The 24757-nt window shown below is 36.8% G+C and overlaps 1 protein-coding gene across 1 annotated transcript in view; it reads left to right on the top strand.

Annotated features, from left to right (window-relative positions):
• The window catches only part of LOC122805912 (ras association domain-containing protein 8-like), a 116403-nt gene that overhangs the window by 9042 nt on the left and 82604 nt on the right, over positions 1 to 24757 (top strand). Inside the window, exon 2 of the mRNA XM_044076155.1 lies at positions 8825 to 9793. Coding sequence (XP_043932090.1) covers positions 8825 to 9793 — 969 coding nt within the window. The remainder of the gene's footprint in view (positions 1 to 8824; positions 9794 to 24757) is intronic.

The raw sequence follows: 24757 nt of genomic DNA, 5'->3' as shown, positions 1-24757 counted from the left end.
GTTTATAGTAAGGGAGAGAAACAAGTGGGTCCATCCAGAGGCCCGGGCCATTGAAATGTCTGACAGTTTCAAATGGGCTTTAATTAGATGTGTGCCAAATGTTGCCCGTCTGGGGGCCTAAGTCTGCAATAGTACTTGGTGACATAGCCTTAAATTTTGTAAAGATAGTCTGTAGCTTTTTAGTGGTTAACCATGCAGCTTACATCCCACCACACTACTAGAGTATGACAGAATAAAGGTCATATGCCCTTTCTTCTACTATACATTTTGTCACTGTTTAGATGCATTCTATCTCCAGCTTCCCATATCTTACTTTCTTTGTCCATCTTAAACACCATGAAACAAGCCTACAGCATATCCCAGTCTCAGTCTCCGAAAACCCATGTTTGCATTATGGCATTCTGTTAATGTCAGAAGTGCATTAACACTACATGCAGTCAATTCATTTCTTCCCCATGTACATTACAAAGGTGTCTCAAACTTCACTCCCTGTACTTCCGCCACTTTCTTTCTTCCAATTCCCTTTGATGCTTAACTTCTCTACCACTTTGAAGGCCCCATTTGCCCCTAAGTGGCCTTTCTCTACTTGTGCTCATCAGTATCAGTGACTTTTTTCTTTACCCACTTGATACATGCATTCTGTGGAACTACAGTTTTCACACGGTTATACAGTTCTGTTTAAAGAGCTATTTGAAAGGTACGATTTAGAAGAGTTTTATCTGTTTGGGCTAAAAACAGATGTTAAACACACACAAGAGTATATTTATAAATAATTAATGGTGCTTGGAGAATGCAAAAGTAAGAAGGAATTTTTAAGTATTTAAAAGAAAAAAAAACAGTGATGAAATTAAGAAGGCTAGTAAATGAGGTAGAAGAACTCACGCATGCATTAACTGGTTATTTTTTGACTGTGTCTGGGGCACAACTATAGATTGAAGGGGTGAATAATGTGTCGGAGAGATCATGAATATAGAAGGCTTGTAAACTAGAATGTATTACCTGTGACAGCAGCACAGAGAACCAATGTCATGAATTAATGGTTTACCTATTTAAAGATTTGTTAAGATACTTGAATTGCACCTTGTAATGGAGGGAGGATGAGATGGTCTCATTGTTTAAGAAAGGACAGAAAGGGGATTCAGACAACTAGGCCTCTGAGATTGACTTCTCAGATATGAAAAGCACAGGAGAGGATTCTGAAAAGCATTTAGCAGGCAATGATGCAAAACATGAGAATCACTATGGAACTGTGAAATGTCGATTTTGTCAGCCTAATTTAACATTTTTGTATCTGGTAATTAGGGATGTTGACAAGAATAAACCAATAAATGTGGCTTGGCTTTTAACATTTTGGTAGGAGCAGGGTGGGGTAGTCAGAATGACGTTGAGGGATATTAAATGATGGCTGGAGGAGCAAAGCCAAAAGGCAAGGGTGAAAGGCAAAGTATCCAACAAGGGGAATTAAAGAGTGGTATTCTTAAAGGATCAGTGTTAGAGCATATATTATTCAGGCTGTGTGCTTCTGATATTACTGTGGAATTACAGACTGAAGTGCCCTTTTGCAGACAATTAATGGTGGGGTTGACAGTACATAATGGTAAAAATGACAAAAAGATCTAAAATAAATTGGAAATTGGGAGTAAACAATGAAAGTTGGAGTTTAATCATGAAAACAACTGTACATCTTTGCACAGGAAATTATGGTACTAACCATCTTCACCAAGTCTGAATAATACACATCCATCAGACCCAACATTTTAAACACAATTTTGCCCGGATTAAATTTAGCTTTTCTCCATGAAGCAATGACCTCGGAGCTGATTATATTAGAGAACTGCAGTGAGTCCTCCCATGCATGGGTAGTGTGTGGAAAAACAGCTTTTTTAATCTCTTTTTATATTTCAGGCAAGTGTTACTTCAACAAAGTGTGTTTGATGAAACTGCATTTGATTAAGTGTGAGTCATTTCATTGACTGTAAATCAGAAATGACATTAGAGATTTTGATGGGTGGTGTGGAATGTATGTCAGTAGTTTGACAAAGTACAACATTCAAGTATTTGCATTTCATGTATATTTAGGTATGAAGTTCAGTGTGAGACCGGATCACTGGCAAGGCTAAAATGAAGCTAATGTGTAGAATCAGAAGTTTCTGTTTAAAGATAAAGAGATTATCTTTTCATTATGTAACAATTCTGCAGTCCTTAAGCAGTGAAGAACACAACTCTGAGAGACAATATTGGACTGGGAGGATGACTACACTTATACAGGGCTTCTGAGAGTCCAAATATGAGGCACGTAAATAGACTAGATTCACTCCCACTGGAGGCAAGACAAATAAGGTGATACGGTACAGAAAAATAAGACAGTAAAGGGCAGACTGGGTGGAATGGAATTCAGAAGGAAGTATGGAGCTAGAAGGAGCGTGCATGGCTAGCAAACTGTGCAGAGCTTTTTTCTAGGGGAAAGAAGGAACAAGCTTCCGTAAAGAAAATGGTAGAATCATGGAATGGGCTACTTTTGGGAATGGGAAATTAGGTACTGAAAGTGTTCACTACTAAATTCAAAAAACCTGAAGAATGTGGTTTCACTGGCTTTTTACATGTAACTGTATGTTCATTGTTCATATGTAGGTGTAAGTGAAACGTGACATATAAATATTGAATATTCCATTTATAAAGAGTCCTCCAACATTCACTTAAATCCCTTACTCTGCATTTCCTACCCTTATTTTTATATGGTACTGGAAGCAACTCCTGAGACAAGTTTTACTGCAAATGTCCTCTGCTATCGACCAGTCATTTCCAAATATTCCCTTGTTGACTCATTTACCGCATGCATTATACAGATAAGTTATTGCATCCTTTACTGTCTGCTGTTAGCAGGAACTGACCCAATCTTTGCAAAGTTGTTTCTGCATATGTTCTTACACAACACAAGCATGCATGCTGAAGGTACTTCAGAACAGTTAGAAAAGTACTGTTTTATGTGCACTGCCGTGAGTGACATATCTGCTACTTGAAAATAAAAATGGCATTATTTTTTTGACTTCTGTATTAACTGGCAAGTGAGCTGGTCCAAGGTCCCTTTCCAGCATCCATATCAATAAAATGCAGATATTCTTACATTTCAAAAATAAGTGCTTAAGTCACACACAGCAGAAATGCCAGATTTATAGTAATGAAATGGTCACCTGGTGGAAATCAATTAAATTGATTCAATCAGTTAAATTAGATTGAAGGAAACCTTCTTAAATGACATTAACATGAGCATACACTCCACAAGTATCTGTATGCAGATGTCATGCTACACAAAATAGGATGGGATACTCCAGAATTAGAACAACTCCTCATCTATGTGGCTATTTTAAAACCTGCTGACAACAAATAACAAAGAAAATGCTGTTATGACATTCGGGACATCAAATAAACTTTCATTCTCCTGCTCCTTAAAATTGTCAAACCCCCCCTCCCCAACTAATGCCCCTATATATTCTGTCCAGAAATATAAATATTTAAGTCTTAATTAATTAATTAATTAATTAATTAAATTATTTTACATTTGTTGACCAGGATAGTCCGACTGGATATATGTCCATTTTCAGCAGAGGCCCGGGGAGAAAAGCTCTACATACCAAAAAAGAGACCGTACATACATCACTGAGTGAAAAACTCAGGAAGACATGTTTAGAAAAATATAGACAAAGAATACAGGCAGATAATATACACAATGCGCAGACTTACATCTGGTTGGCAAAGACGTATCAGAAAATATGAACATAGAATACAATCAGATCTCATAACTCATAATGCTCAGACATTCAAATGCTATGAGGCATAGATACTTGGCTAAACAGCAGGTTGGGTAGCATGACATGTATTAGTGAAGTTGTTAGTCAGGTTTAGAACAAGAGCACAGCCAATTAGATGTGAGGTATTTTTTGAGTTCTTTTTTAAATAGGGGTAGTGAGGTTTCCTTGGTAATGGTAGTAGGGAGTAGATTCCAGATTTTACCGGTTGAATTGGCAAATATAGCATCGCCTGCAGAGTTGTTGGATTTTTGGGTCAGTATCATTAGTTTATCAGCTCAGCGTAATGGCCTGAGGGCACTATGAGGGGTGAGAATATTTTTGAGGGCAGGGGTGTTATCAAGTTGATGGAGTATTTTATGTGCTACTATAAGCTGGTTGAACTGTAGAAGGGTAAGATACTCTAGCCATCTCAGTGCTTTGAGGTTCTGGCAATGGTGGATCCTAAAAGCCATGCCAGTAGCGAATCTGGCTATATGATTGCAACATCCTAATAATTTGTTGAGATTGGTTTTAGATAGGTTGGTGAGTACAGGGGAGGCATACATAAGGGTAGAGAGGAGGTGTGATCTTGCAATAGCTACCCTAGCTAGGGGTGTGAGGAAAGGTTTGGCTCTGTACAGGGAGCCAAGTTTTTTGTAAATGGACTTAATAGTGTGATTGACATGTTTATCAAATTTAAGATTGTTGTCTATTATTACGCCTAGAAGCTTTGTATGGTCATCAGGGGAGATAATGGTGTCATTGCTAGATATGATGTTGAAGCAAGGAGGAGAAATTCTACGGTTAGGTGAGAAAAGTAAAACTTGACTTCACTCTTTTCCTCATGGAATTACATGTAAAATGTCACTAAAAAGTTACTGCAAGCTTAAAGTAACCTCTTCTGTTTCTAACCACCTCACCCCACAATGCAGAAGAGCAATAGCTAAGATTGTACTAATTCTTAAGCTGTAATATGGTCTACCTATACACACCACCAATCTAACACAAGCTACTTCCAATGTAATATGCAGATTTATTAATCACTCTCCTCACTATGAGCATCACTGTATCTTACTCCAAAAATCCAATGGTCTACCCCCTGCAGCTAGAGCCATTCTCTTGTTATCCAACTTCACCTTCAAAATCATCCATCAGCATTACTGCCCTCCCTTAGGTGTAAACTACAACTGAAATATCACAATGCTCACTACGAAATTAAGATAACACCTTTACTTTATAAGGCTTTCATAGAAAGACGTTTAGTAAAATTGTTCCTGTAAACTGGTAAAGTTTTCCACAATAAATAAGATAAGCTACTGATTACAAGGTTTTTAGCTGTAAACTATATGACCGCTTAAATGAAAGCTACAAATGCACCTGTAATCTGGATCAAGGATAATATTACAGACCACACTCTGCCCACTAACATCTAATAATGCTTCTTCTCATCTAAAGTAGACTCTATATCTCTAAATGATGACAGCAGCTATGTAGATATGTAAATAAAGCTTGCTACACATCTGATAAACTGAGCTATATACTTTCTCCTCATTCTTTTATCCCTCTTTCTCTCCTCAGAATCTGATTTCCCTTCACTTGTTTTTCATTACATGATCCTCTAGTACTGCTAATAACTGCTATTATACCATGACCCCCCCCAAAACGTGCACGCTGATTGGCCAGCGTGCCCATTGTAAATCGAGTTATACTAATGGAAAAAGGTCCGGTCACCCGGACTTTTTTCCATTAGTATAACTCGTTTTTTTAAAACACTGTCTCGCTATGTTAAATGGGTTTAACATAGCGAGACAGCTTTAAAATAAGCAACGGAGATCTCCGTTGCTTATTTTAAAGCTGTCTCGCTATGTTAAACCCATTTAACATAGTGAGACAGTGTTCATCTGTGAGAAAGCAAGATCTCCGTTGCTTTTTAGTGTTTCGCTATGTTAAATGAGTTTAACATAGCGAGACAGTTTTAAAATAAGCAACGGACATCTCCGTTGCTTATTTTAAAACTGTCTCGCTATGTTAAACATAGCGAAACACTAAAAAAAAGCAACGGAGATCTTGCTTTCTCCGTTGCTTTTGACCACAGCTCTGATGTACTGCGCAGGCATGCAGTGCATCAGAACTGCCGCGGATGCCAGACATCTGCGGAAGGGCAGCAAACAGGCATTATACTATGCCATTATTTAAGAAAAGTAATAGTTTCTTTTCTTAAATAATGTCATGGTATAATAGCAATAACCCACTTCTGGGTGTGGGTAATGCTAAATTTACCCACGGTTGGCTTTGTTTGGTCCCTCGGGACCAAACCACGCCAACCGTGGGTAAATTTAGCATTACCCACACCCAGGCATGGGTTATTGCTATAATAACCTGGGATCCTTCTCTACTGTCTATCACAGCCATGATAGTGTGTAAGTCTACTTTGTAGCTTGTAACTGTCCTTTCTGCTGGACCTAGGTTGTCTGTATCATTTCTGTTATTAGTGCTTTGCCACTGCAAGTGTATTTTCCATTTATGTTGCTTATTTACATTCTACCATAAGTGGTGCTAGCTTTGTATTTTAATATATTTCATGAGCCTTGTATAACAGGTATGCATCTAGTTTTATACTTTAGCACTTGGGTTATAGCTGAAAAGGTTCCTTGGATCAGCCCACCCACCTAGTAAACAAATGCAAGTAAATTAAATAAATACACTGAATATTATCATGTGATAACTTCAAAATAACAGAGTGGTTAACCCACTGTACTCAAATTACTGGACAGAAGAAAAACTCAAGTATTTTCTAGGCTGTTGGAAGACATGGAGTAAAAGAGAATCATTTTTTCTGCAGCAACACCTTACCCTCACCCCTTGTGACTGGCATGCATGCCCGTATCACCTTACAGCCTACAATGCCCTTACTTTACATGTACGTGCTCTCTCTCTCTCATACACACATGACCACCTCACCATTCCATCCTGCTTGGGCACCAGACAAGCCACAGGTTGCTTGTTGGCACTTGATGAACTGGACTCACTGATCCCATTCTCCCATGATGGGTGAATCAACAAGCACTGCACACTCCCATCCTTCCCTGACCAGCCCTTCTAGCACCCAAGCCACTAAGTAACCCATTTCATTTGGGGGGGGGCATCAGAGATTTATCCCTCTATGCCCAAGTTCATCTTCTGTGGTCCAGTCAAAGCTTTATCCCCTCATGCCCCACTTTATCTGGGATGCAGTCAGAGCTTTACCCCTCCATGCCTCACTTTATCTGGGATGCAGTCAAAGCTTTATCCCTCTATGCCCCACTTCATCTGGGATGCAGTCAGAGCTTTATCCCTCCATGCCCCACTTCATCTGGGCTGCAGTCAGAGCTTTATCCCTCCATGCCTCATTTCATCTGGGGTGCAGTCAAAGCTTTATCCCTCCATGCCCCACTTTATCTGGGCTGCAGTCAGAGCTTTATCCCTCCATGCCTCATTTCATCTGGGGTGCAGTCAAAGCTTTATCCCTCCATGCCCCACTTTATCTGGGATGTAGTCAGAGCTTTGTCCCTCCATGCCTCATTTCATCTGGGATGCAGTCAGAGCTTTATCCCACCATTCCTCACTTCATCTGGGGTGCAAAGCTTTATCCCTCCATGCCCCACTTTATCTGGGATGCAGTCAGAGCTTTGTCCCTCCATGCCTCATTTCATCTAGGGTGCAGTCAGAGCTTTAGCCCTCTATGCCACAGAACTAACAGTAAAAGAGAATCCCACAATACTATCCACAGTAGTACAGTGAAAGAGACTCACATGCCTACGTATAGACTTGGCAATCTCTTACCAAATGTACTGCTGGGGAAATAAAACACTGGCTGGAGGTTAGTCAACTCTGTTGCATGACTTTTCAATCTATGTAATTATTTGTACTTATTAACCAGGTAGGTGGGATAATCCACTCCATAACATCTATTAATCACTGTGTTATTGCAAAGTTGTCATGTGCAAACATTTACTTTATTTGTTTGTGTTTGTTAACAGGGTGAGTGGGCTAATCCAAGAACCCTTTTCACACTTTTCGGTGACAACCCAGGCCATAAACCAAACAAGGACAGTAAATTATATAGTAACAGTCAGTATAGTGTCATCACTTCAAGACATTTTGTGCAAAGGTAGTACAATGTTATGACTCTTAAAGATGCAACTAGAACAGTAGTAAAACAGAGCCATACATAAATCACTGCTTAAACCTAACAATAAGGTACCACAGTTCAGAGAGCTACATTACACAATAGTGTAATGTCAGCAGTTATACATACAATTTAAATAACGTTAGGATTACTTTGAACACCATTTACAAATAAGTAGAAACGAAGCTACCTAGGCTACGAATGTTTATAACTAACACAGATAATTTAATTAGTACTGTACAGCGCAATAGTAGCTCACAGACAATGGAAATGTTTACCCATCACACCTTAGCTAACATATAAACTGAATTGTAGGAGGACAATTCAGTAGAGCAGGGTGAAGTAAGAAGAGATATAATGGGGAGCAATAAGTTATACATGAGATGTTATGGAGCGCCACAGAGAGTGTTACCTAGAGTTTGTGCTTAAAAACAGTGAGTAATATTTATTTTATTTATTTATTTACATTTGTCGACTGGGAAAATCCGACTGGACACAGGTCCTTTTTCAGTGGAGTCCCGGGGAGAAAAGCTCCACAATAAAAACAATTAAAAACAATTACAAGTTACTAGAAGTAGTAAACAGTTACAGTTCAAAATGAAATTATTTAGTTAAATGATACAACACTTATATCATTGGTGCCAGAAAGACCAGCAAGTATTTTAATAGCTGAGCTAGCAACTATTACCCTTGAATAACAGTGGCTAAGATTACAGCTGAGATATAGGTTTACAAGTAATATACTGTAAAACTGCAAAACAGCTATACAAAGAATGCCAGCACAAGTAATGACTGTACCAGAAATAGCAGTTTAATTTACATAAACTTTTTTCTTTCATTTTTTTTTTTTTGTGTGTTATACACATAGGTCGCACAGGGTGTTACATTCTAAAGGAAAAATTTAAAGAATTTGAGAGGAACGTGACACCAGAAGAAAAACTACTGCAGTCTCTCAACAAATATGGGCAACAAGTTAATAATGTTCAACTAATACTAAACCGCAAAGGACCTTCTGTGATTGAAAGACTGATTCCAGAAAGCAGAAGCAAAAAGGATGAAAAAAATATTCACTGGCAAAGCCTTCCACCCCTCTCAAAGTTGAGGAATAAAACCGAATCGAACACCGAAATTAAGAAACTACACAGAAAAACCTTTACCTTTGCAGAAGAGGCAAGGAGTTGGAAAGAATCATTCAGCAGTTTCAGGGGAAACAAAACCACTGCAAAAAATCAAAAAACTGTGCAAAATAATAAGAGTAGCATCTTAGACTATACTGGAGATGTAAATGAGTTAATTCCTCTAAGACGGGATACTCAGTTGTTGCAATCACAAAATGATACCAAACGAGGAAAAAATTTTATAAAGAATGATACACTAAATGAAACTGAATCTAACTCTAGCCAAAAAGAGGTAGAGAAACTTATTAAATACATTAATTCTCAGCAAACTCAGATTGATTCTGTCAATTCTCAACTACAAAGTATGGAACTAGAGATCCAGAAATGGGAGGAAACTAATCAGACAGACTGCCAACACAATATTGACAGACTTGAAAAGCTGATTAACAGCAGAATGGCTGAAGCTGAAGAATTAGAATTCTGGGAAAATGAGTTGAAAGCAGAGGAAGTCCACCAAAAAGATCTGAAGGACCAATTTAAAGAGCTAAATAACAAAGTCCTGGAATGCGAGAAGAAGCTACAGGTATGCACACACAGATTGTCTAGACTAGATAATGATATCAAATCTTATATTATGATGCAGATTTCAAAACTGGCAGATGAGTTTGCTTTAAAGTTTACAGAGGCCACAGTGCCAGATAAAAATGGGGCTCTAACAAGTGAGTCACGTGATTATACTAATAAAGATCTTCAAGAGTGTTATGAATATGTTTAAAGTTCAACAAATAAATTAAAAATTAGATCACAAGTTGTGGGGGGTCTGACCCTCTGGTTTACATGTTGTGGAACTATTCAAGAGAAAACTTTTACTTTGTAATTTACTCAGAACTAACTTAAGCTCTATGCAAGAGTTTCACATCTAAAGGACAAATCAGCTATCTGCACATCACTGTAAGATGCTTCCAGTGGAAATCTTCAAGAAAGATATTTTTATCCCCCAGGACGCTTGAATTAACTTATTTTTGTGTGTTCAATTCTTCCACTGTCTCAAGCCAGTTTTTTTATCGGTAAGAAACCTGAAAGGTATATCTTAATAATTTTTGTGGTTTCTGTAAAAACTATGACCATTCACGGCAATCAATAGTTAACTTTTGGAAATACATAAGCTGATGCTATACTAATGCCAGGGTTTACTGATTAGTTTCTGTGTTTGACTATTCTAATGTATCTTTACCTTTTTTGGGCCTAAGGTTGTACTTCTGTCTGTTTTTGTAAATTAATAAATTGGTATAATACTTCTGAAATCAGTCACATATTCCAAGTAAGAGGAGGAAGTCTGTGTGGCACACCTTGCCTGATATCTTCAAAATATTTGCCACTTTTTTTTTAACATGTAGTACAAATAGCTTACCAGCTTTTTCTTTTCATAAACAGTGCAGACAAATACTAGCCTTAATAATGCATATACCTTTACCATTTAGAAGTCACATCATGGGCAGTAATCTGACTTTCTTCCTGCTTGCCTTTTGGTGGGTGTACAAATACAGTTTCTGTGCCTCATAGTTCAGTCTCTCTTTCCTAGAAATATTTGCAGATATGTTGTATCCCAACAGCAGTCCTGTACAGATGAATGTGAAGATTTCAGACACCTTTTCAGCCGCAAATGTATCCATATAAACTCCTTAACCCCAAAGTGGGTTGTAAAAAAATTACTGAAATGTTTGTTTTGATGACTTTCTTGACAGTGGCAGTACATAGGAAAACAGCTTCTGCACAGTTACACGCCCCACCTCCACCAAATTCTGTAAAACACTTTCTGTCTCATTTCCTGTGTCTCTCTACAATAGTGTGCCTTTTGGGTTTCCCCTTAAAATTGCTTCAGAAGTATGCCATTTCATAATGGAGAACAGCCTTAGCCAGAAGTATGTCCTTTCATAATGCTTATTTTGCTGTTCTCCCCAGGCACTAGAGAGTGATCTAGCCATCGTTGCTCTAACCAGCACTCTGGACTGTGGCCTGGAGGTGATGCAAGTGCATGGCACCTTCTGCAGAAAGATGGCAACACTGGAGAAAGAGTAGAGCTAGGTAGTGACACAGCATGGCAGTGTGGTAGTCACAGCTCTCTGTGCACTGGTGTGGTGCACAGTACACAAACCTCTGCATTTACTAGTATATTATGTATGTGCAGTGAGATGTGTAGTTTTCCTTTATTTCTCTTCAGTGAATAAAGTTGTAACTGCTGCTTTACAATGACCTGTCACACACTGGAAGGATTCTGTATATCAAACAGCTGCTGGCCAAAATTATAAAATGTAAGATACCCACTATAACATTGCTGTAATAATAGAATATGTAAAAAATAGGCATTTCTGGTACTACAGTTGTTATTCTGGATTTTTATTTATAAAATAAAAAAAAGTTATGTAGAAAATGATTGCCTTCAACTTGTACTACTTCAGAATCACAGAAGCTTATCTACAGTGCTACATATAAAGACAGATGAAAAAAGGCCACAGGAGTGTTGTACCTAATGTATAAGCACCTGCCCCTATATTGTCCTTGTGTTTTCTGTTTAATTGTATATCCCAAGCACCTTTAAAGCTCTCTTATGATTTGTACTTCACCATAATTCAAGGAACATATTCCATGGTTCTCTCATCCTCTTCCTGAAAAGTATTTAATCTGTCCTGTATTAATTCACTGTCATGAATCACCATATTTCACTAATACAAGTATGCTGATTTAGAATTTTGGCTCACGAGAGAATAAGACAAGCTCTAGTGGAATCTAGTAACTAATCATTTTTCAGGTTAAGATCCCATTCCCATTACAGTAGATTCCTTCTTCACTGTGTTACTGTTAATATACACTTTTTCCACAACGGTAGTGGGAGTGAGACTGTACATAGCATGTGATCGACTTGTCAGGCAGCACGCTGGGTACCTCTTAAAGGCAACTGCACCACTTTCAGTGTGAGCTTATCTTTTGTGTCACTATCTATATGACAGTGTGAACAGCTTTGCCTATTCAGTGCCTCATGGCCATTACTGTAGCCCAGTGGACTGCTGAGAACAGATGCCCCTGAAGTCTAATCATCATCATTCTGTCTGTGGGCTGTCCTTGTTGAGAAGGTGTGCCAGAAGATGGTTTTCACCAGTATCATACTTGTCTCTCCCCAGAAGGGACTGTGATGTGGCTACACTTCTACTTCCATGCCTGAATCACTTGAACTGAACTTGCCTCCCAAGTGGTAGTTTTTGCATGCACTGTTTCCACAGATAGTCCTAATGCTCATTCATTCAAATTGTCAAATATTGTACATCAAAGTTCAACCACAAAACACAATGGAGAAGTAAAGGAAAAGTGTAAGGTTACTTATACATGTGTGGTACAGCATTATCATAAAAACATAAAGTCAAACTATACACAACATGCAGTAATACATACATCATGTAGTGCCATCACTTCTAGTACTACAAAAACTTCCAATATGACAGGCTTTTTTAACCTATTTGTTGACTGGGTAAGCCCACTGGACAAATTGTTCCCTTTGGGGGCAACCTGAAACCGGTAGCATTGTCTAAGTGACTATCCAGGAGTCACACAGCAGGCAGTTGAAGGTGGAAGGAATCAAACTCCATACCATGGATAACAGCTCACAGCTTTAGTCCTCTGTACTGTTTGCCAGCTTGCAGCTGAAGGACTGTGTCGGCATTGTTTTAGAACTATATGCGACCATAAGATATGCACACAAACTACAAGTGCTAGGTATAAGAACTCCCCCACCTCCGCAAATACTAGCATGCCTTTTGAATGTGACAGCCTTGTACATTCAAGTCTGTGCATTCATACCACTATGTCTACTTACAAGAAATACAATTTAGTTTTGGAATGTCATGTGGGAGCTGGCAGTACTGAAACCCCTTCTAATGACAAATACTATTAAATATACTATAGTTTCCCCTAAATGACAACTACTATTAAGGCATAATGGTGGAGTGGGCAGTTAGGATAAATAATGTCAAACTGGTTTAGTCCACCACAATAGGTGATCCACAAAAAACAGTAGCTAACACTGATGGCATACAATCCACACAACAAATAAAGCAACACACAACAATACAGTAAATCAGGAAAAGTATATAGTATTTTGTGTTCTCATTTCACAACAACACACTAATGATATGATTCACATTAATGATATGTTTTACATGCACACTGAGTTAATCAGTCCAAAGCAATGCAACAGGTACATGTTTGTGGGGAACCAAATAACAAAAAAGCACAGCACCCCATGACACTATATCAAAATAAGCATTTATCATACATACTTGAAAATCACATTATATATGTGTATATGATGTTAAAACAAAACAGCAGAAAGCATCATGTCTGATAAAAGCTATACGAGACGACTACTGAAATCACATTGTGTGTGTGTGTGTGTGTGTGTGTGTGTGTGTGTGTGTGTGTGTGTGTGTGTGTGTGTGTGTATGTGTATATATATATATATATATATATATATATATATATATATATATATATATATATATATATATATATATACACACATATACAAAATCCCAAAATTCTGAAATATTGAATTTCAGAATCCCGAGATTATAAAGCCAAAAGCTCAAAACTCTGAAACCCCAGAAGCACGAATTTCAAAATCCTGAAGTCCGGAGATGTTGAATTAGCACTTCTGGTGTTGCGGTGTATGAAAGGATAGCTGGAGGTTCAGGTAAGTATTTATGTTTAAGGGTTTTGGTTAGGGGCTTTAGTGTGTGTGTCAGTGTGTTTTGTTACTGTGATGGGTGTGTGTGAGGGACTGTAGCTTGTATGGTGGTGTTTTTGTGTGTTTGTCTGTGTAGTGCAACCTTGGAGTTAGTATATTTAAGTTGGGGGTATGTGGGGGGTGCAGGAGGCCTTGCCCCCCTGCTTGTATGTAATGTAGTTTGTGTGTGGGGGGAAGGTTTGTGTATGTGTTTGTGTGTGGTGTATGTTTAGTGTAGGAGTCGTGATTTTGAAATTTTCACTTCTGGGTTTCTTCATACATATTCTTAGCTGCCATAGGAGCTTTTTTAATGTTAGTTTTTATTGGTCCCCATCTTATGCTGCCATAATACAGGTATTGCTGAAACAGTTCATATGTGGGTACATAGTTTACCACCACAGCCTTTGCTTTACCTTCATTCATTCTATAAACTGAAAAAATCCTTTCCTGGATTTATCAAGTACAAAATCATCTACAAATAAAGTTAGGTTTTCTTGAATACCATACCAGCTATATCACTGAATTTGTGAATCCCTTATTTTCTTTGCCAGTGGCTCTAAATATAAAGCAAGAAACAGTGGGGAAAAGAACACCCTACCTGTTTATTCTGTTTAAACACAACTTCACAGAGAGGAATTCTCCCTAATAAATTCTTGCTCCAACCCCTAAGTTCTTATTAACCCTATTATTCTGTCAGGGGAATTCAAATGCGGCGCAGTGATGCAGTAGTTAACATTGTCACCTCACAGCAAGAGGTTCTCCGGTTCGATTCTCGGCTGGGGTGCCTTCTGTGTGGAGTTTGCATGTTCTCCCTGTGTTTGCGTGGGTTTCCTCCGGGTACTCTGGTTTCCTCCCACATTCAAAGACATGCATCTGGAGCATTTCTCCCCAGGCCTCCGCTGAAAACAGGCTCTGTGGAACCTAGTCGGACTTTCCCGGTCAACAAATGATAAATAAATAAATAAATAAATTTCCCTACTGAAAAATAATAGCGATGTTTTCAAACTATTTATTTGGATTAATACTGTTCTATTCATGATGTCAAATGTTTGCCTAACCTCTACAAAAACCACAATGATCCATAGCGATTGATTTTGGTAACATCTTCACTATTCTGTTAGCTAGTACAGACAAACACTTTATAATGGTTTAAAACTGAAATGTGTCTCTATGAAGCCAGAGCCGAGGAGTCTTTACTCTCTTTGGATAACACAGCCACAACATTCTTCCAAGATGCTGGTACCCCCTCCAACAATTGGTACCCCCCCCCCTTTAAAATATTCTTAACCAAAACCTACCAGATCTGTATAACTTTCTTTCCTAGTAACATCCATATTTCCATATTAATACCATCTGTTCCTGGATAGTTCCTTGTTAAATGACTACACAGTACCATTTATATCTCATCTTCTCCTATCATAGAAACTGGTAGTTGAACCTCAACTTCCTCTACAGCTGGTACAATTAAATCATCATAAATATTCCTTTTGTGTGGTTTGCTGGTCCCCCATTCTTCTGCTTTATATGAATGTTTCATAACATTTGTGAAATATTGTTAATACCTCTGTAGGATCCATTGTACAAGTCATTGTGATAAATGCCTTTGCACTCTAGAGTTATTACAAAATAGTTGCTTAACACCCACCTTTCTAATCTCTTGTATATTTTCCAAATACTCTTATTTTCCATTTAGCTGTATGCAGTTGTTCCTGCTCTTGTTCTGTGAGATTTGTGACTCCTTCAAAACAGTTATTTTCATGTATAGATTTCTCTCTCTTACTTCTACCAAGTTTTTGAAACTACAGTATCATTTTATCCCACTCACTAGTTATCTTCCCTAACAACCATTGAAACACATCCATTACACTACATCTTTATCCTAATCTGTATCAGTGAATGATCTGATACAGTTGCTGGAGGGATCATTTAGATATACAAGTTCCTGTGAAGTATAATTTCTATCCAACCTAGCTCAGTTATTGTATCGCGGGGAAAATACTATGTTGAGTCTGTATGAGTTCCTGGTGCTAAATGCACCTCTTCCATACCAAATATTTTCAAATACTAGTTTAGAAATCTGCCCTCTTTAGTTATATTTTCCCTTCTAGGTCCTCCGATATATCCTCACTATTGCAAATCAAGATACAGTCCCCACGCCATGAATAATGTTCTCTATTAAAACTTAATATTTTTCTCCAAATTCTCCTTAGCTCCATAATAGCAGTTTTAGGTGGAATGTGCATATAGCCACCATACTAAGGCTCCCTGCCAATAACCCTTTAATACAAAAAATCTACAATTGTTGTCTTTTTTGCTCTCTTATGACTGCTAGAGACACTCTTGCAATCAGTATTATTCCTCCCCTTTTCCATTGCCCTGATACTCTGCCGAATGTTCACCATGAAATCCTTTCATTATCAGATTCACATCCGCATTTTCATCCAAATGTTATCTACTGCAACATTACTTGCACCCATTTCTTAATATAATTCAATACTCTCCAGTTTTGCCCATACCTGCAAGGGCAATTACACTCCGTATTAATATCAAAAAAGCAGACATTCTGATAAAAAAAGCTATTACCTTTTCATATTATGCATGCCCAGTGAAGATATATTTTCAATGTGCAGCTTACATGCACACACTAGTGTCTGGCAGGCTGATCATTTTACGTAGTTGCTTCTTCTCATCTGTATTTGAACACGTTATATGTTATATTTTCCCAGATATCTTGCTTCACTAAAAGCACTCAAGTAATACAAAAATACATTTTTTATTCTCCAACCTCTTTTAACTCACAGCAAATACACAAAACTATATGAACTTTCCAAAAAGGAAGTTTGCCCCTGCATGTAAGGGCAGTTGCCTTCCCAAGTTGATGGTTGCAACTAGAGTATTACCTATTTGAAAATTGGGATTACCCATGTTAAACTTGCATGTTAGCAATATGTGTAATAGGGAACACATGCTCTCTCTCTCATTATCTTTATTCCTCTCCCATATGTAAAAAAAAAAAAAAAAAAAAAAAAATATATGCTTCCACTAAACTAAGTGTACTGGCTGCCCTTAAATATGGAAACTAAACTGTGCACTGTCAAATTTATTGAATAAAAGTACCATGGGCTTCTGGGGAGGAACTACTTGTAAAACTGTATTTCCTACAATTTAAAACTTTATTTTTACTGAGCTTAGTTTCTCTTTAAGAGTTAAATGTATGATGTTTTGCATATTTCTGTCAAAACCCTCTGTTCAGACCTTTCTGGATTAGTTGCTCGCACCTGCAGGCTCATTTTTTACAAAAGCATTTCCTCGTGGAAGGCAAAAAATCTAGTAACTTTGCAAATACAAGAAAGGGCCTTTGCAGATTTCACTCAGAACCCACTGTTTAGACATTGCACCTGCAGACTCATTGTCTCAAATAGCCCTTGTAAATAGAAGATCATGAAAAAACAGCTAGCAACTGCAAATGTAAGAAGAACCCTTTTAGAATTTATATGGGGCACACTTGGTTAAGGTTCTCAATTATTTGCTAGGACCTGTTTACTCCTTGTCTTAAACGTGCCCCTCAAATACTTGCCTGCACCTGTTTACTCCTGGCGTTAAACAGATATAAAGAAAAACTAAAATAACTTTGCAAAAAAAAGTGAGGACTACCATTTTCATGCCTTTCATTACAATACTAATATTAATATTGTCCATTAAAATTAATATTATCCATTTAGATTCCACCACTATAGTGCTCTTCATCAACTGAACTGGCTTGAGCTGCCAAATCTCTTAAACTTCACCCAGCTATCTGCTGCTTTCCATGTTATGCCAACCTGACAAATGTTCATCTCTCCAACAACTACTACAACCATGGACCACTATTAAAAACTTGAGATCTTCTAAAAATGTCTACTAAATGTTACAAAATCAAACAGCAGCTTTGGTGACTCACTCTACTCTAATCACATTGCTAAGATATGGAACAATATACCTCAGAATATCATAAATCCTACTAACATCTTTAAATTCAAATAATTCCTTAAAGCCTACTTATACAATGCATGGCGTTGCTCTTGTATTAATCCTGGATGACTTCACCCCCTTAACACAGACACAAATGCATAACATTTTTAAAACTCCACCACCTGTCCTTGTCTAGTTCACTTTATTATCACTTTTACTCTGTCTCTCAATTTCATATATACCATTCTTTCACTATCACCACTCTTCACTTTATTCTTTATCTTCTATCTCATGCACATCCTTATCAAGTACTCTCAGTCTTGCTTCTTCCAGTATCCTGTCACTTATCACATCTCTCTTTCTTAATTATTTAGTGATCACTGTTTTATTCTTTATTGACAATTTCTCAATACCATATTATGTAAATAAGCTTTCTCCTAGATAACACTTGCTGATTGATTTAACTTGTCTCAATTTTTGATATGATAGGCTGTCGTACAATTGCTGTATATAACTACTATAGTTGTGCACTGTCATGTTATTATTTTTATTGTTATTGCACTAATCTACTATTATGTAAAATGTTAAGTTAATGTTGTTTTTGTTTACAATGTGGAGCTTTTCTCCCCGGGCCTTTGCAGAAAATGGACTATATGTCCAGTTGGACCTTCCTGGTAAACAAATGTCAAATAAATAAAAATAAATAAATAGATAAATATTTTCCGTAAAAATCCCCTATCAGTAAGGACGTAAGTCTAGATACCCACCACTGTAAAAACATGGAAAATATCATCCTTTAATTTACATAAACTATAACCTAGGAACCCCAGACATTCCTAAATAAGATCCTCACTGGCTTAATAAGCTGTTTATATGTCAGTGATTGTATTTTTATATATCAATGACTATACCTTCTTCTTACACCATCGCTTTTATTTTCTAGTCTCATGCAATGTAACTGTACTGTACAATCTTGTTTTTCTAAGTGATTTTACTCTAATTGTATGCATCTTTGTGGAGCTTTTCTCCCCGGGCCTCCACTGAAAATGGGCTCTTTTCAGGCCCAGTGGACTTTCCTGGTTAACAAATGCAATAAATAAATAAATAAAAATTACCAAGCTACCAGAAAAGGCTGGAAGCATTGTTTCTGTACTTGGTATCTTATAGCCTCTTGACAGGAGATCTATACAGTGACAGGAGATCTATACAGTGCCTTCTGAGCCTCTGATCCTGAATCTCTTGCCTCTAATCAAATTGAATAATCCCACAAACACTAGAACCAAATATCTTAATCTTCAAAAGGAGATAAATAAAACACAGTGGAGAGATAGGTTCATTATGCAGGGCCATCCCCAAATCTGGAGCAGACTGTCCATGCAAATTAAGCAGTATGATTCTTTCTCTTCCTTCAGATAGGACCTGGATGATTAGATGGGTATTCATAAATTCACCCTGGGGCCTCATCCTCCTTGAGAGAGGAGGAACAGTCTAGGGCATTCATTAACAATGTGTCAAGGGTCACAAGACTCAGTTTTCCTTGTTTTTCCTATAATTCTATTATCAATACACATTTAAATCCCACTCCCGCAGTAGTCCAGGATCACATTATATTAAATTTAATCCTTTACAGCCTTTCATGTGTTGTTACAGTGTAAAGTCTGGCTACATTAGAACTAAGAAAAAGTACTTACTTTAATACCACTTGCATATACAAAATTCATGGATAAAACTCCATCCCACCTGATGTTTAAGAACACATCTGACTACAAACTGTATAGAAATGCTTTACAAATATAGCATGTAATTTTTATTCCAAACCACTAAGACTACTATTCAAACATATATTATGTTAGTCAGTCTAAAAAAATGCAACATGTACATTTGTGGAGAATAGAATTGCAAAAAAAAAAATTTTTTTTTTTCATTTTTCAATAAACATCTTTATTAAATTATCACATATTACATAGGCAATCTTACATTTATATAAATGAAAAACAAACATTGACACCACTTTAGTTGCAATCATCATACATCACAGACACAATTGAAGCAACTATAGTTGCAAACATTTACATCCCTTATAATCTAGCCAGTCATTGTCAGTTAAGCATTACATGGCTCATTCAAATCCTGCCTTTTAAAACTCTGTCCTTCTCTGCATATATTGTTCCAACAATTCCCATTTTTTCTATGTAGTTTGCTCCATCCCTTTTCTAAAGATCCCAGTTCCAGTTGTTTATCTCTGTTACTACATTCACTACTAAAGTTGGTCTAGACTGATTTCCATTTTCTAGTAATGGTTTTCTTTTTGGCAGCCACCATAATTAGATTAAGCAAGGCTTTACTATGCCTAGATAATTCCAATTCTGTATCATAGTTAAAAAAAATCATCTCCCCGGTCAGTTCAAACTGCTAACCCAGCATCTCCAAAAGAATGGTTCACAGGGAATCCCTAAAGTCTGCCAGCTCATCACACTCCCAAAAAATATGTTCCCAGCCACCTCTTTCACACCTCCATTTGCTATCCACCTGAGGAAAAATTCTTTGGAGTCTACTTGGGATATAAAAATACCTATGTAAACACTTCCAGGCAAAGATCCTAAATCTTCTAGACTTTGTTGCATATTTGGGAGATATACATATATCCCCCATTGTCTCTTTGTGAATTGCTTATCCAGTCTCTCTTCCCAATTCTTTCTAAGCTCCTCTGATTGATTCTTATAATTATCATGCAATATTTTATATGCTCTACTAATTATTCCTTTTTAATGGCAGCTTATGTTCTATATTCTATTTACAAACTCTACCAGTGCTGGGCTTTCATTTAGGACCCCCCAATTTCTTTATCTTTGCCTATACTCTGATATCAATCCTTGGTAGGGAAGGCAATCTCTAGCCTGCAGTCCAAATAAATTATTGGCCTCTTTCCGTTCTATTGCCTTTCCCTTTCTAGTTATTTGCTCCCAATACCTTGGTTCCTTTGACAGTTTTCTCCAATAAATTCCAGCCCCCCCACCTATTATCTGTATCCCTAACCACAGTCATTCCTATCAGCAGAATCTCTTTTCTCCATTCTCATGATGGTTTAATTCTTAGAGTACTCCCTGATATTTTATGAATATAATACTCTGTATGATTTTTGTTGTTCTCCTTAAGAGTCTGCATCCAAAATTCCAATCTCTCCCTATTTCTTGAGCTTCCTTCCTGTATCATCATAATTCTTTTCCACTTTGAATTATAGTTTTCTGCTTGAACTATGTATGACAGCCTTAACTGTGTTACTCTAAAATACGCTCTCAGTTGGGTAATCCTAGTCTGCCTTGTTGTATTAGAAAAATCAGCTTATCCCACTTGATCCTTGCTGCTTTTCCCATATAAAATCTGTCAACTCTTTTTTAATTGCTATCCACAGCTTCTCCTCTGGTTGATAAAGATATGCCTGACCTGTGTATAAATAGTGTCTTAGTATCCATATCCATATAACAAAGCTTCCAGTTTCTCAATTTTTGTATCATTGTCTGTTTAGTCTTTTTTTTTCTTTTCCCTCAGCTAACCTCCTTCTACCAGACTGTCTCCAGTTTCTCTGTCAGATTGTTTCCATGGAAACATGAAGACCAGCTGCAGAATTGCTACGAAGTATTCATGCATTTGCTAGGAAAAAAAGCATTATAATATTTAATATTCTTTTTCATTTACTTGTTCTCTCTCTTAAAACTAATAAATCTAATAAAGTCCTTAATGCAGTCATTTCCCCATGCAAGAATGAAAAAAAGCACATTAAGTTTAACTTTGTCATGCCTTTTTAACCAGGCATTTTTTTTTGTTTATTACATTACCTATATTTCTCAAAACTGTACAAGAAAAGAGAGAGAAGAGGGGAGAAAAAGAAAAACAACAGCACCTGTTTACAATCCCCATTACACTTAAAACTAGTGTGCAAAGAAAACCATACACCACAAATACAGTACTATTAAAATATTTTTTTTTTACTTAAGTTAGCTTTCTCCCCTCTCTTCCCCTCCCCAAAGCATTTATCTGAACATTAATGACAGGAAGTAGGGCATATACTTTACAATCCCCTCACATCTAAGAAATTTTGAAAAAGTCCAATATTTCCAGATTTTCTTATGTCATAGTTCACAAATATAATTATTACATTGTAATCCCACATTGAGTTACTGGTTTTATTACTGCTCTTCTCCATCACCATATCCTGTCTCTGCTTCATTTCCAATGTACTCTCAATTTTTCTAGTGAACTCTCATGCTCCCTTCCTTCTCTACAACATTTTCCATTGAAATATTGGAAAAGGTTTCACAGGTATGGTCTCTCTCTGTGGTCTTTCTTACCAGAAGAACAAGAAGCAGAATCTCCTTCCATTCCACAGCTCACTTTTTGTTGGACAAACACTTGTATTTCCTCCTTAGCATTTACTTCATCAAAAATGATTTTGTCCCTCCAGAGAAGAAAACTTTAAAGACAGCTGGATATAGAAGTTTGAATCTCACATCCGCATCTCAACATTCCCTGAATAGTGAAATGAATTCACTCCTCTTCTGTCTTGAGTATAGTGAGTAATCATTCTACACAGATTGCTGTCTCCCACTTTTAGTATTTTGTTCTTCTACCACAGTTTTGTCAGACCACCTGATAGCCAGCAATGGGATAAGTCTAATGAACTAAGTGGAAAGTATACAGCAGCAAATAATGACAGGCATCAGCAAACAGGTTAATGACTGAGGGGCAGCCTAACCAGCAAAGCCCTTTGGATATAAATGATGAATAGGAATTTCCTCAGTTGAGATGTTCAGATAGACTTAGAAAGAGAAATCATAGAACTAATAGTAATTCTGCTAATATGCAGGATGTTTATACACCACTTGAGAAGTATTCAGAGAAGAGGCAGATTCCATGGACGATTGAATCCAATGAGGGGCAGTTACCAACACAGGAGGAATTAATGGATGCTGTTGATAGGTTATATGGCAATAATTTGGTTGCGTATAGTAATACCAATCTTGAAATGTTTAAATTACCTATTATTTTTAATGAAACACAGGATTTCAAACTGTATAATTTTTCTCACACACATACTGATAAGGAAGTGTCTAATTTGTTCAGTAAAATCATGTAATATGGCCACAACCCTTATTTATTTTAAATTATTCTTAAGGATATTAAACTTTAGATTATTTTTGATAATAATATGATAGCAGATAGGGATATCCATATAGTACATTTAATCCACCTCTGTATCTGGCTTTAATGATATACGAAAGGGTATGTGACCTTAATATTAGGTGGGTATGTGAACTTGATATATTTATTGGAACACAAGCATCATAACTTTAAGGATAATTTAACCCAATAAGAAAAAGACACTAACATACTTAGCAGAACAAAATATTAGAGTGATGAAACGGATAAGGGAGGGGGACTGGTTATTATCGATATTTTTTATTATAATACCCGAATGAAAAATATATTGTAAATGGATACATATGAAGACCTTATAAGAAGACAAGTGTTTATGGCTTACAAGAGAATAGAAAGCCTTTTACAGGAGATGTTTTTGGAAAAAAAGACATTGAATTATACAATTATTTAACTATGGTATCACCAACAATACCAGATATTTTTGGAGCTCCAAAAATTCATAAGGATGTAGAAAATCCTCCCATGTGTCCAATAGTGTGTCGTAATTCTATTACATATACCTGTGCAAAGTACTTTGATAAGAAGCTCAAAATATTTGTAGATAACGTAAAACAAATATATGAAGATTCATGGCAATTTCTACAACTGTTAAATGGAACTGAGTATTCTGAAGATTTTCTTTTCCTTACTATAGATGTTAAAGACATATTTTCCATCATTCCACAACAACAAGGCATTAGCAATTATTTAATAACCCAGGGTGTGGTCCAAATGGATGTCAATCTATATGCTGATTTGTTTGAAACTGTTTTGTACAATAATTACATATTTTTTGATGGTAACTATTACCTAATAAAAGGTAGGGGCAGTGATGGGATCACCTTGTGGGACAAAATTTGCAAATTTAGTTATGGCTTGTTGGGAAAGAGGTTTGTAATTCATAATGAAGAACTTAATAGGCATATCAAGTTGTACATTTACCTGAATTACATTTTTGTTTTATGGACAGGTAACCAGCAGAGGTTACAACAATTTGCTGAATTTCTTAATACTACTACTAAATTCTTGAAATTCACTTATGAGGTTAATGCTGATAATATTAGCTATTTGGACATTAATTTACAAAAGGATGGAGTGAATATGAGATTAATTTCTAAAATACATAGAAAAGCTACATATTCTAACTGTTATTTGCATTACCACAGTACACATCCAGCCCATCATAAAAAATCAGTGGTAAAAGGTCAACTGGTTCAGGCAGCCAGAATGGCTACCTTGGACATAGATTTTGAGGATGAATGCAATAAGCTTATGAATATGTTTATTGCTAGAGAGTACCCAAGAGGTTTGCTTACTGAATTGGTTATAGAAGTTACATATAAAAGAAAAAGTGTGTACCTGTTTCCAATTTTGAACAATAAGGATTCAGATTAGATAAGGATAGTTATTATACAATTAGTTTTAGCAGAACCTTGACCACTGATTATGACAGCATTAGGCCCATCCTTATGTAAAATGGGTTTTTATAGAAGAGGATGGGCAACTGAGGAAGAAATTTAAGGAAGAACCTAAAATGATAGCAAGAAGGAGTGTCAACTTAAAAAGTATAATGGAAGTAAGAAAAAGTAGAAATACTAAAAAAAAACTTAGGTATGAGGAAATGTGGTATGTATAATTTTTGTAGCTCTGTTTTTGCTGGTGAACAATTTCAGATAAGGGGTACAACATACAGAATTAAAGGTTCATTTAATTGTACCACTAAAATGGTTGTTTATTTGGCTATTTGCAAAAAATGCTC

Source organism: Protopterus annectens, chromosome 7.part0, assembly GCF_019279795.1.
Source record: "Protopterus annectens isolate FY-2018-M chromosome 7.part0, PAN1.0, whole genome shotgun sequence".
NCBI classification, from domain to species: Eukaryota; Metazoa; Chordata; order Ceratodontiformes; family Protopteridae; genus Protopterus; species Protopterus annectens.
The sequence above is the reverse complement of the archived record's forward strand: the minus strand, read 5'-3'. Positions and strand labels throughout refer to the sequence as shown.